The sequence below is a fragment of the Seriola lalandi genome, unplaced genomic scaffold (genome assembly GCF_002814215.2).
Source record: "Seriola lalandi dorsalis isolate HSWRI2012SDOR001 ecotype SW California unplaced genomic scaffold, Sedor1 jcf7180002054464, whole genome shotgun sequence".
In the NCBI taxonomy this organism is placed as follows: domain Eukaryota; kingdom Metazoa; phylum Chordata; class Actinopteri; order Carangiformes; family Carangidae; genus Seriola; species Seriola lalandi.
The window spans coordinates 521,249-535,104 of NW_019525017.1; the positions used below are offsets into that span (position 1 = coordinate 521,249).

At 39.4% G+C, this 13,856-nt stretch overlaps 1 protein-coding gene across 11 annotated transcripts in view; it reads left to right on the forward strand.

The window, feature by feature from the left end:
• Positions 1-13,856, forward strand: part of mybpc2b (myosin binding protein Cb) — a 21,643-nt gene continuing 7,787 nt past the window's right edge. The window contains exons 1-13 of one of the 11 annotated variants that reach the window (XM_087175363.1): positions 1-116; positions 4,792-4,809; positions 5,331-5,354; positions 6,231-6,254; positions 6,393-6,413; positions 7,172-7,192; positions 12,073-12,141; positions 12,261-12,409; positions 12,543-12,660; positions 12,772-12,820; positions 13,056-13,115; positions 13,239-13,408; positions 13,656-13,788. In XM_087175363.1, coding sequence (XP_087031489.1) covers positions 95-116; positions 4,792-4,809; positions 5,331-5,354; positions 6,231-6,254; positions 6,393-6,413; positions 7,172-7,192; positions 12,073-12,141; positions 12,261-12,409; positions 12,543-12,660; positions 12,772-12,820; positions 13,056-13,115; positions 13,239-13,408; positions 13,656-13,788 — 878 coding nt within the window. In that variant the 5' untranslated portion in view covers positions 1-94. Of the gene's footprint in view, positions 117-4,791; positions 4,810-5,330; positions 5,355-6,230; positions 6,255-6,392; positions 6,414-7,171; positions 7,193-10,626; positions 10,651-12,072; positions 12,142-12,260; positions 12,410-12,542; positions 12,661-12,771; positions 12,821-13,055; positions 13,116-13,238; positions 13,409-13,655; positions 13,789-13,856 lie in introns of all 11 variants that reach the window. The other 10 variants (XM_087175362.1, XM_087175364.1, XM_023411259.2 and 7 more) reach the window with 10 other exon arrangements.

A 13,856-nucleotide genomic window follows, 5' to 3' on the forward strand; every position in this document is an offset into this window, starting at 1 on the left:
GCTTTGAATAACAGAGAGAGAGGGGAGAAATAAAAGGAATAAGCACCACAAGCCCTCAGTCTTCTTGAAGCAAAGCGAAGACACAGGAATAACCATGCCTGAGCCAGTCCCTGCAGGTATGCAGATACTTTTTGTGAAAGCATAATTCATTGTAAATAGTCTGGAGACTGGGTTTCAGTGCCAGAGTTGATGCTTGAATTTGGTTTGGTTGGAGGTTTTTAATTTGTTACAGTATATTTGCTTGAAATATGTATAATACTCAAAATATTTGAGAATGTTGCAGATATTGAAGCGCTGCAGAAAGTGTAATTTTCAGATTTAGATTTTTATTTTGTAACAATTATTGTATTTTGGTGTTTGTTTGAGATCAATTCATTATGCATGCTAAAAAACAATGAGAATGATGATCTGATGAAAAAAAAAATTGATTTTGGCTTTGAAGACAAGATAAGAGTAGGTAAAACATGCCAAGATACAAGCAGATGAAAACATCTAAATGTTGCAGCTAAACAAACCAAATCCTTTAAAATATGATTTAAAAAAAATCTAAGTCTCAATTAATAATTCTGACAATGCTGCTCACTGTTGTCCCGTGTTGCAAATGATTCACTCCTAATGCCTTTTAAAGTGTATTTGCTAAACCAGTAGGTAGGGTGCGCATAATGACAGACATTTTCCCTCATTGCTTCCTTGTTGTCTGTCTATAAAGAATGTTCAAAAGGCCATAAATAATCACATAGTCAGCTGCTATGATATCATCAGGGTCAGTATGTTCATGACATCAGCCCAGAAAGTGCCATCTTATTGAGTAAACTGGAACACTTCCAGACGCAGCAGTGGTAAAGTAACTGCAGCAGGTTCATAAGTGAATAGTGCTGTTGCATGTACGGTGCTGTATGGATGACATGACTTAGTTTACATGTAACTGACCCGTGTCATATACTCTAATGTGGTTAAAAGTAGATCACTGTAGGCACTTTTAATACAACTTTCACACTGTTATCATTAATGCATTGTTATTACATTATTATGACTTTATTCATATTTGTGGAATATTACATGGAAGTTTTTCATGCTTTTTAGCAAAAGCCAACATCATAGGCGAACGTAAACAGTGAACCTGAAACCTCAGTGCATATAGAAATGTCTTTTTATATTCTTAAGAAAATATATGTCCTCCCATAAAACTTCACACTCGACTCTTTTGGGTGAACACTACTTTCTCATAAATAGTTGCCTTCTGTCCTTCACCCCTGTGGTGACATCTGTCCACTTTGACCCAGTTTGGATCTAAATCACTGAACTGACAGTAACATAATATAAGGGGCTGTCATAGTGGAAGAGACCGCTGGAGCTGTTACAGGCCAAGACTGTGGGAAGCGTGTTGAGCCTTTCAAACCCCTTCAACTAATTTGTACACCGACTGTCCTGTGTTAGTGAATGTGACAGGATTTGCTCGGGTTGTTTGTGCATTGCTCGTAATGCTGCTTTGCACTATTTTAATTCCTCTTTTCTGCATCTGACCCTGGGCTAATTTTTATTTGAATGATCTAATCTAGGCCGTTTTTATTTTTATCCCAGAAACATAACCAGGCACTACTTCTTTTCACCATATACAGCCACAGAGTTTATCCATGTAATATGGATATGATTCCACTTTGCTTACCGTATGTCTGCACCACCCACTGCTCCTTCATTCCAAGCCAATCTCAACAGCAAAGCTTTGATTACGAAGCTCAGATAACCAGCCACTGTTTCATTTATAACTACAAAATCCTGTGAAACACTGGCAACATTTTCACCCTTAATTTACAGAGTAACAGGACTCATTTTCCTGTAATATTAATTATTTCTGTATTTACACACAAGATGAGTTGAAACATTTTCTGTGCTGCTTCACGCAGCAGCCAAGACCCGCCCCCTGCCAACAGCTAAAAATACCCCTGACCTTTTCCACTTTGTTTTTTTTTCCTCATAAGTTCATAGAGTTTCACACACCCGGGTGGATCAGGTTTTGCTGTAAGCCTTTCACAGGTCCAGCTGAGATAAATCATTATGTAATCTGTCACTTTCATCCAGAAAGTTCCCTCATGGTCAGCAGGCCTGACGCTCCCTCCTGAGAGTGTGATGTAGCCCCAGTGCAGTCAATCAAGCACATGACAGTTTTCTACTCAGTGATTAGGAGCGATCATATGATTCATGGTCGTAATTCCTTTCATCGTCGTGACCTAATGAAACATTATGAGGGCAAGTTGGATCAAAACTGTTCTCGGAAGTTTCTCTGGTTCCCCGATGTAGTTTATCCTCGGCAGGATACGAAAACCGTGACGTGAAATGATGAAGTGATTAATAATCTCTTGGTGAATAGACAATGTTATTTTAAAAATCACTCTTAAAGGCAAAAATCTGTGATTCAAAGTCTAGACAGAGAAGCCCCATCTTCAAAAGTCAAAGTCTGGATAAGAAACTGCTGTCACTCCTAGATTGACTGACAGGTCTTGCTAGTTAAAACTCAAACTTTTCAACTGTGAGTGTGAAATACTTCAATTTTATAAGATCAAAAATATATTTATTTGTGCCTTTAAATTGCAAAGAATATATAGACAGATATGTAGACAGAGTATTTGAGGCTGGTCTACAGTTTTATGGCATTGGTAAATAGGTAGATGGAACTTTGTGTCCATTGAACGAAGCCCACAGCTTCTTTATTGAAAACTGAGACAATACTGCAGATAGAAACGAGATTCTAATCGATTCTTCAAGTGAAATTTCATCAACTTTTACTGTATCAGTGAGTACATATCAAGGATTTAACTTTTGACCTAGAAAGTAGAAATCACAGAAAATTATTGATTACTTTTCAGAAACATTAGTTTTATCGTTTAATCCCTTTGGCACATATTTAGTAGAAATAGTTTAGTGACATTTATGTACATGTTTGCTTATAGCGGATACGAAAGAAACAAGCATTAAATTATGTGTTGCTGAGATATCTTCATAAACTTTGTTGCATGCTGTCTAGAGACACCAAGAGATCCTCTGTGGTTTGATAAGGTCAGGCCACCCAATACTTTTCTTTATGTCTGGGCCATTACACACACAGTAAATCACGCTGTCAGCGGTAAACACAGAGAGGTAAACAAACAGTTAGGTGAAGAACTGCAGTACCTAAACTGACCATGAAAAAAATGCTAAACAAAGATAAAGTACAAACACCAAAAACACGTTAATAACTCATGTTTCCAGAAATAAACTAAAGTGAGGACAAAGATATACAGTATACAGTATATTACCACAGGGAGCGTGTTTTCATACACAAAAATAAGGAGGAAAGTACAAACGGACACAAACAGACCCTGAGGAAATGCCCTTTTTATTTATACAATTACACCCAACAACCATACCTCGCAAAATCGTATTAATTATACACCCACCTCAATTCTAACAACGTTGCCAGTATATGAAACCACAGACAGTCTCAGAGGGGAACATTTGAACTGTGAGGAACAGCTGGTCAGAGGTTCATTATCCAGCTTTATCACAAACTTGTTGAAGATGATCAAGATTCTCACCCCCAGTGGATTGACTTAGCAGATGCTACTGCAGATTTACACTCAGTGCAGGTGTTAAACCCTCTCGCAGGGTGTATAAAGTATTAATGCCAAAGACTTTATGTGGTGAGCAGCATCCAGTTTGTATGTCAGCAAATTTTCTCATTTTGTACTGAGAAGGTTATTCTTAGGCTTTCGGCGCTTACAGTACAGAGACATATTGTGGCAGTTACACAAGTTGCCATTGGGGGTGAATGCAGTACATAAATGTCGCTATAGCTTTAAATACAATGCTAGTATTATATCACCTGTTTGCATGAGGATTCAGGTTAGCCCATTCTATGTGAAAGGATAAAGAAAAAATGCACACAACACATTTAACTTCATGATTTTATTTATATATTTCTTCAAAGCCAAGTGAATACAATGTAATTTCATGACACCTATTTTAGCAAGAAATTTATGACAAGCCAGGAGTGAACACTTAAGCAAGCAAGGTCAAGCTGGTTTGGCTATTCAAGGAAACTTAAGAGAACATGGCATGACTTCAGGGAGGTCATAAGACACCATCCCTGGCCTTTTCCAGCAACTGCAGTGACCCCCACCGAGACTCCCGGGGAGTTGGGTATATTATACGCCTCTATTTCAGTTGAGAATTTCCTTTTACCAGATTTAGGCCTCAACAATTACACCCACAGCGCTCCACACTCGAGGGAAAACTGAGCGTCTGTGTTCCTCTGCAGCTCCGCAGAAATGTGTCCTGCCATTCAGAAATGATGAGGTGGCGAATTTATAAAATAAGTGGGTGAGAAAATAAACCTCAAGTCACTGCAATCGAGGTCAAGATATCAGTTCAAATATTTCTCCCAGAGGTCACAGAGCTTAATAGAAATTTTAAACATGGTCATTTTTATAGAATGTATCCTCTTACCTGCTAGGTAGTATTTTAGATTTATAGGCCAAGATTACTAGCTTCACCATGAAAGCAGATATACCCAACACATACATTCCTGAAATAATCATTTTATATAATGCAATCAGTTTCAGACAAACATCCAGCTATATGTTGTAAAATTAAATGCCAAATGTGTTTTAAGATCCATCATCACCTAAATTAATGGGACATCCTAAATTAAATAAACTATATATGTTGATATGTAGTTAATATGACTAATTAGACACAAACACTGTATGTGATGCAAGTTTCTAATCGTTTCCTTGTTCTGTTTCTATTTCTCAGCTAAACCAGAGGGGGAGGGTAAGTCAGCTGCCGCACAACATTTGCCTACTGACCTTTTGTGTGCCTTACATTATCACACAGTGACTCGATAATAGCTCTCACATTTTCACTTTTCACTCACATCTCCAGTCAACTGCCTGTGTCAAGCAAACACAGGCTCTTGACCTCTGAGGATGTGTAATCAGCACGAACCGTCCTCATTGAGGAACTTTACTTTTTGCCCGGATCTTTGTTTACTTCATGTACACCAGCATGCCACTGTATGAGTTTACCTTCATGCATTTTCACTGAGAATGTGTTGTACGGTATATTGAAGCTGTTTACTGTCTTACTGTCTACTATTTACTGTCAAATTATGTAATGACAGTGAGAAAAATGCCTTGGTTTCCACAAAGTCATATTTGAGTGTGGTCATGTGATACCGGTCTGGATTATAATGTGTTACACACTGATACAATCTATTTGCTCAGCTGTTAGAGTGGCTTTTATATTTGGGCTACCATGCTACTGTATCTCTAACAAAATTCCACTAATTTTAGCCCCAAAGGAGCCAGCTGGAGAGGGTGAGGGACAATGACTTTGTTTTTGTTTTGTCTTTTCACTATTTCTATTTTGTGACTTCGAGTGATCTAGTGCACTCACATGGTGTTAATATGTGACATGGTTTGAGTTGAACGAGTGCTGGAAAATGCATTTTGAACTAATCAGCCCCGGTAATTATCTGTACAATACAGAACAAGTGGTTTTGCTATAGATAATAAATTGAGCAATTACCAAGTCAAGAAGATAGGCCTACAAGTCAATCACACGATATGAGACAACGCGAAGCCGCTGAAGGGGGTAATGTAATTATCATGCCACTTTGAATCAGTGTGTTTGCATTCCTCAGCTAGCCTACAGCATGTGTTAGCTCAAACGGCGTCCAGAGTGTGTGGTAATAGACTTCCTCATTGTGTTCCTCATTGTACGTACTGCACTCTGCACATGTCTGAACTATGTATCACAGCATCATTTTTTCTTTCCGTTTTCTTGTTGTGTTTTAATGTTCTTGTTTTCTTTTTGGTGTTGAAAAAGAAACCCTTTAGTTAACTTTGAGTTCTGGCATGTATACTTTTTGATTGTAAGGAGAAGATCCCTACGAATGAAGCAGAGACACGACATGCCATCTATGTGCGCTTTAATATGAACTGATTGACTGCAACTGGGTGTATTTTCCACAATTGTGAACTCATGTTTCTCACAGTGACCTTTCGGTTTAACATTTACCCTCAGGCATGTAAAGTGTGAGGAAACATCTGCAAGTGCGAATGTGCGAATGTGTTTTGGTTGAGTTTTCCCAGTTGTTGTTTTTGTCTTCGCGAGATTCCCAACTTTGATGTCGTCCGTGTCCCATCATCCTTCTGTTTTCAATCATTTAACCATGATTTTTATTTGCTCAGCCGATCAGCAGCCAGAGGAAGATGGTAGGCACCTCCTTAGCGTCAGGGAATATCAGTCATCTTCTACTGACTTTCTTCTCAGCTTCTTCAATTATGACTTAATACAGTGAATGATTACAGCATATATTGGGACTTGAGCTAATTTTCATTCATTTTCTTTAGATGCACCCCCCCCAGATGCAGGTAAGGCAGAATCCTGAACAGTGAATGCTCTAGTTGAATATGTCCGTCTGTAAAGTCTACTTAATGTATACATGTGCTACACTGTGTGGAACCTGCGACAGTACCTGCATGACTCTTGTATGTTTTATTAAAGATCTTTTCAGGTTGATCTCAGGTGACCTTCAAAAGGTTTTGTATTTTTGTAAAATACATGAATCTATAAGCAAAACCAATGTCTTTCATTCAAGCATAATGAATATGTTAGTGGTTAGGTCAGTGGTTACTGATGCTGCCTTGACATGGATAATAGAATTATACATTTAATGTTGAATGCCTTATGTTGTTTTCCATCATTGTACTGATATATACATATACTGTACAGGTACTGTACAGTATATGTATATATATCTGGTTTTGGTTTGCTGTATGTGCAGCATACGGCTTTGTAATGTACTGTTGTATTTACAAGTACAGTATACTGCTACGTTCTGGTCTCTGTGTCTTTCTATTGTCAGCGGTTTATGTATTTTTATGTGTCCTGTTTATCTGCATATGTACTTCTGCATGCAGTAACCCTGAACATGTCAAAGGCAAAACATTTCCACATACATGGTGGATTAGATTTTGGTGATTTAAAAAAAATCTGATGTGATGGTGCATGATGTTTCTGTTTCACGTTTGTTTATTGGTCTCTGTTGCAACTGTCCTCTTGTGGAACAACTAGCGTTTGCTTCCTAGCTGCTTTCTTTCAGTTTTGTTTGCTTCCTTGTCTGCAACAGATTCAGACGGTGATGGGGATGGTAAGAAAAGAGCGACATTTATATTGACATGTCTCTTTACTTTTGCCCTTCTGAAAGTATGATTTGAGTGTTTATGTTGTGTATGATTTTAGTATTATGTGCTGGTCAAGATGTCACATAATATATGACGTGTTAAGTGGGCGTGGGTCTATTTTATTATTTGAAATCATTTTCATCACTTCAGTTTGGACGGGTTTTGACAATTTCAAATACCAAAATCCACAGTTGTATGTAAACCTTCCTTGGTTAGAGAACAAGGTTCATATTTTGTGACTTCACTTTTACCAAAAAACGAAGTCACACTCATCACAAAGGTTTTAATAGTGTCCCTCAGGCTGATTAATCAAATTGTTTTTAAAAAAATTATATAAATACACAGGGCATTTGATAGTATTCATATCTTTTCTGATCCCATAAAAATCCTTTTCAGAGCTTAAAGCTTCTTGCCACACCTCAGGCCTACAACTCACCAGATCCATGGCTGTGACAAAGAAGAGACAAAGACCTGACTGTATTGGTCCTGTCGTTAGTTTAGCGCATGATGATGATTGGCACATTCACCTGCTCTGTTCACCATCGCTGGTATGTGTTGATGCCGGCAGACAACTCACTCTCAAAAGATGCTGTTTATGTTCTTTCAGCAATTCAGAATTTATTTCTCCATGTGAGGAGTGCTGCCCGTTCCATCTGTGACCTATGATACCAGCTCTCTTTTGCTTCTGTCCCTCTGGCAATTTAAACAATGAGAATGAAAACACAGCTGTGCCTCATGTGTAACAGTCATCGTGGAAACAATGGCAGCTGTTGCTAACATCAACTGATGTGATGACACTTTTATCGTTGCTTCTCAACTTAACACGAAGCTGCAGTAGGAAAATGCAAGGAGAGCTCAAGTTGTTCAAGAAATCTTAGTCAGCACATCAAGCTCGATGCCTTCAAACTGTACAGGTTCCGTATTCAGGTTCATGTCTCAGCCTTTATCGGATGCTTAAAGGCCTGTAGGTTGTCTACTCTATATTCTTACTCTTGCACTTTGGTTGTGTATCACAGCCATCAGCGTGATTCATAAGTCAACACTCAAGTTTACAAGTGAAATTCAAGAGCTGTTATTCATGTTTCAAAGCTGCCGCTGTCTGCCATGGTCTTTCAGGGGCAAAGCTACCAGGGTGATAAGTTGGATGTCGACTCTATTTGGCCTGACTAGGAGTTGATTGGATGGAGAAAATGCTATCGAAGTGCCAAGGCTTCAGGGAGTTGAAAGCTGATATTTCCTTGTGCTGCCCTTTAAATGTATTGGAAATATCCTGCTGTGCCTGATGGGGTAGCACAGACATCTCCCACTTATCGCACTTCTGGGATAAGGAAGGACACCTGGGTGAGCGTAACCAATGACTTTTGTGCCAGCTGAGTAGTCCATAATTGTTTATGCAGTGCACATTATCACATGTTGTGTGCTCTGTAGGTCTCTATGGTGACTTAACCACATAGCCTGGCCAAAGTGTCTGCCATGGTTACTTCCTTTTTTGGCTATTTGGCCAGTGTGGTGAGACATGGCTTATGGACTTGGGGGTATGCAGATGAGAAGTGGATAGCCACAGACTCTTCCAATGGTGGCTTTGTATCCTCACAACAAGGCTGCTATCTTGGGGAAATTGGCTGCTGAGCTGAAATTTGCCCTGAAATATGGCCTGCAGAGCCAAGCGAGGGGTCAAACAGCGAAGTGAGGTCATTAAATGTTAACTTTGGTTACTGCAATAAATTCCTTGGGGAATGGGTCCTGTGCTGCCAGTTGTACCATCGCTGGGTATCTCCTCTTAGCATTTATGAGTGCACAGCTCATCATCCTTCCAGCCTGTCATGAATGCCCATCGGTGTATGTGGCACTCGGCGAGCTCATCCCGGATGTGCCATCAGTTGATGAAAAAGGGATCAGTAAGGGCAAACTGCACAACAGAAACAACTCGAGGTCGTTACTATCCGGCCATGTGCCCGCTACAGTGGGAACACCAGTTCTCTTGAACGTCCACCATCTGTCCACAAATAAGCTATGTTTAGCACAATGCTACTTTAACATAGTGAAGTCATTTGCTTTTCATGTGGTAGCATGGCTAGCAAGCTAAGTTCAGACAGCAGCTGAGAGACGTTCAGATGGAAACCTGAGGATATGGACTTTTCTTTGGTCAAAACTCAGCCTAGTTCTGATGCCAGAATATCCATATCCAATTTTAGTCTATGGGAACAGAGCTATACTGCAACATGGCAAATCTGCCATTTACCTTAGTTTTGTAAAACCATGTTTTTTTCCATTAACACTTACTGGAGAAGAAAAAGCTTTGAGTTATTAAGAAGAGATTTAGTGCAAAACAAAGTGCCTCATGGGTTTATCAGCTTCATAAACATTGAAAAGAAGCTTGCGTCAGACAAAAAACAGTTTCAGAAAAAATATGTAGCACCCACAAATGCCCAAAACGAAAAAATGAAGATACAGTCATTGTCTCCTTACTACTGAGATATAATTTGATTACAAAGATTCATATGCATAGTGTGTAGGAGAACCTTTTGACTTTACACACAGTCGCCATTGGTTTTGGTTTGATTTTTCATGTCTACTATTTGTTTGACCCCCCCCAGGACCTAACTCCAGAGTTGGTATTTCATTACACTGAGTTTGATATCAGTGTCTATGAGAGTGGAACTTCTGTGTGGGAAGTGTTTATCATACCAAGGCTGTTTAAAGCCATACCCATGGGGGTATAGTGTGTGGGGGATTATCATCACTTGGCCAACCACAGACTGTTTTGGTGCATTTGCACCAGTATTGCTTATGAACGCTAGCAGGAAGTTGCTGCCAATTTCTTAAAAGAAACCTTTTGAATGTTATAAGAGCAAAAAGTGCAGAATGCCTAGAGTTGAATTAGTCTCTTAGGAAGGTATCTTAGGAAGGAAATGCAACATACTTTGGTACAAATTATAATATTCATGACACGTCAATGCTCTAAACAAAAAAAATTATCAACAGGTTACACTTCAGTGGTTTATTTCGGCGGCCTGGGGTGCACATGCTCTGTATGGGCTAAAGTAATTGCCTCCTTTGTGAGAAGCAGTCTTGCAAGATCAGTCCAAAAGAAGTAATCAAAGTAATTTCAAACAATAATTTATCTGAAGTTTGGTGATTAAAAGTGCAGTAATCAACACATTTGATCACTTTCTGTTTTGATTGATAACTGTCATGATCTTACCTTCACAAGCAAAAATTCAGCTGTGATTGCATTTCACTGTGTGGTGTATTAATGTAATAATTCTACAGAATAATCATTCTGTAATTGCTGTTCATTTGCCTTGTTTAACTCATGGATTTGCACTGACTTATGGTACAGTATAACACCGGATTGTTATACTTCCATATGTTAAACTGGGGTATTTGTTTTTCCCAGCTCAGACAAACCATGCAGAGGAGGGTAAGGGTGAATTGAAGGCACAGTGCTGGACTGTGGCAATCTACTGCATGCAAATGTGACGTTATGAAATGCAGATGTATGCATCCTAAGTGTTGCTATGTGTTAATCAGATATCATGCCCGTGAAGATGTCATATTTCTGTGAGTGGTTCTGGTGGTATACGATTGGTATATAGTTGATTAATAAATGGATTGGATTTATTTGGGCCAAGTATAAACTTTTTTTTTGAATATATATAAAACAAACAGGAACTTGAGCTGTATAGTATGACTTAGTTTAGATGCTAACACTGCAAAATGTGTATTGGTTACAGATTTGTACCTTGAATGCTAAGTCTTTGATATTTGTAGAAAGCACTGATGTATGGAGATCAACAGATGCTCTTGCTAAAAGTTTTATACTTAGCACAGTGAGCGTTCATTAACACATTCTGGCCCTTCTAATTGGTAATGATATTTTGCAAGAGAGATTAAATATCACTGGAACTTCTGCTTGCATGTATACACGAAACACATCCTCGCTGCCCTCTGGTCCTTGAATGTGTTTTGAGCTGAGAACACAGTTCAACTGAGTCTTTTCCCCTCTTCCATGTGAACAACTCACAAAGTAAAAAAAATAAATAAATGAGTGACTTAGACTTTTATCTGTTATGACTGGGGGAAGAGAAACCCCATCGCTGCTCTGGCAATGAATAAGAGAAAACAACAGTTTCAATAAATGTCGAAAGCACAGCACAGTAAATGTCCTGTTGCCTTTAGCAGTGGCAGTGCTGAGAAATCATAATGAAATCATTTGTCCTCTACTTCTGTTGCTATTTTTTTTAACCTTTAACAACCAACAAAACAATAGCACATAAATATTACTTATCAGTAGTGACAATTTGATCACGATGTTAGACTGATGAAGTTAATTGTGCTGAAAATCAAATGTAAAACTGTAAAAAGTAATTACATTCATGATAAGTAAGATGAATACATTCATTAAGAAAACAAGCAAACATTGTAATTATACAACTGCTTCTGATATATAGTTGTGATATAAATTTATGCTAATTTGTGATTTGATTGAAGGTTAATTAATTATAACTTGGAGCTGTGCAAGTAACTGTGACAAGGTTTTTTTTTGTCAGTATGTTGTGAATGTTTGCAGGAAATGTAGATCTTCTGCCTTTTAGTCCTCTTAGCTAAAATGCTGCTGATTTATTATTTTGTGGTTGTAATGTTTCACATGTTACTGTATGTGCACAGCCTGTGTGCACAGGTGTGATTCTGTTCATAAAAACGTCCACGCATTGCACCCTGTCCCTTGCACTTCAGTTTGTTGCACACTGTGGATGCTGTCAATGTCATGTAAAGGGCTGAATCCATCAAGATTTCAAAATCATCAGATGAAGTGAACTAATTTCTCTCTCCTTCTTTTCAGAGCCTGGGTCGACTGAGCTCACTGGGCTTTTCCTCGAGAAGCCTCCGGAGAATGTGGTCGCTCTCACAGGTTAGTGGCGTGAATGGAATGGATGTATAATTGTCAAGACAAGACAGGAAGTGATATAGCAATCCACAAAGTGTAACCTGGTGAAGTCATATGAGTCCATTGTTGTTTGCGAATGGCAGGATCGGATGTGACTTTCATAGCCAAGGTTGACTCGACCAGCCTGACAAGAAAACCCACCATGAAATGGCTGAAAGGAAAGTGGCTGGACCTTGGCAGCAAGGCTGGAAAACATATGCAGTTCAAAGAAACTTATGACAGAAATACTAAGGTTTGTGTGTGTGTGTATATATGAGAGAGAGAGAGAGAAGGAGAGAGAGAGAGAGACCTGTGTGATCGGATCCTCTTCTTACAAACATAATAAGATAACTAAGAAGTAATTAGGTAATATTTTCTCCTCCAAGATCTATACTTATGAAATGAAGATCATCAAAGTGGTTGCTGGGGATGCTGGCGGCTACAGGTGCGAGGTGACGTCAAAAGACAAGTGTGACAGCTCCACCTTTGAGATCTCTGTTGAGGGTGAGTGAAAGCGGACTCTGGCCCACTGAGCCTGACATACATTCCATACATGCTGATGTTTTGATCCGACCCAGCCCTGATTTGCGTTCTCGGCAACTTCTCTTGTTACAGCCGCACACCAGGAGGAGCATGAGGATATTCTGTCTGCCTTCAAGAGAGCGTAAGTGCATTGGGATTTGTGATTCCGCCTGTGTCAGTAGTCTATGTGCGCATGGGTAAATACACAGGAGGGAAAATGCATACGTAGATTATTTATAGTATATCCCAGTGTGTGTGTGAAAGTGTCTTTCAGCACATGCAGTATATCACAGCATAGTAAATTTAATATTGTGCTATTTCAGAAGATATGCCTGACCTCCGTTACAGTGTAGGTATTTCTGTTTCCATACGCACAGGGATGCTGGAGAGGATGAGGGAGATCTGGATTTCAGTGCTCTGCTTAAAGCCACCAAGAGGTGACAAGCTACATGTTATTTGGTTTGATTATCAAGCACACAGTATGATTGTGTCCTTCAAAAACACCCCTTATTGCTTCTCCAGTCCTATTTGCAAATATACCTCTTTTTGTTGACTGACAGGAAGAAGAAACCTCAGAAAGTGGAACCAGACATAGATGTGTGGGAATTGCTTAAGAATGCCGATCCAAGCCAGTATGAGAAAATCGCCTTTGACTATGGCATCACTGACCTGAGGGGCATGCTGAAACGTCTGAAAAAGATGAAAAAGGTCGAGCCCAAGCATAGCGAGGGTAAGTCGAGTCAGGTGAGGGGTAGAGGGAGGGGAAGACGTCGAGCAGCATTTGAAATATGAAGGAAATGAACTGGGAGGTGAGATTTTACCTCAGGGGAGGAGGAGAGGGAGAGAGACAGCAGGAAAAAGAAGCAAGCGAGAGGAAAGGCCTCACTACACTGGACAGAGAAAATAAGAGAAGGAAGGTTTTCATGGACTAATGAGTTGTTAATTCTCCATTTTTCCCTTTTTGTATGCGACCCCAGCTTTCCTGACGAGGCTTGACTCTTGCTACTCCGTGGAAAAGGGCAAGAGGATTGTCCTGAAATGTGAGGTGGTTGATCCCAATACCCAGGTGAAATGGTTGAAGAATGGCCAGGAGATCAAACCCTCAGCCAAGTACATGTCTTAAGCACACACACACACAAACACACAAATACACACACACACACACACACACACACACA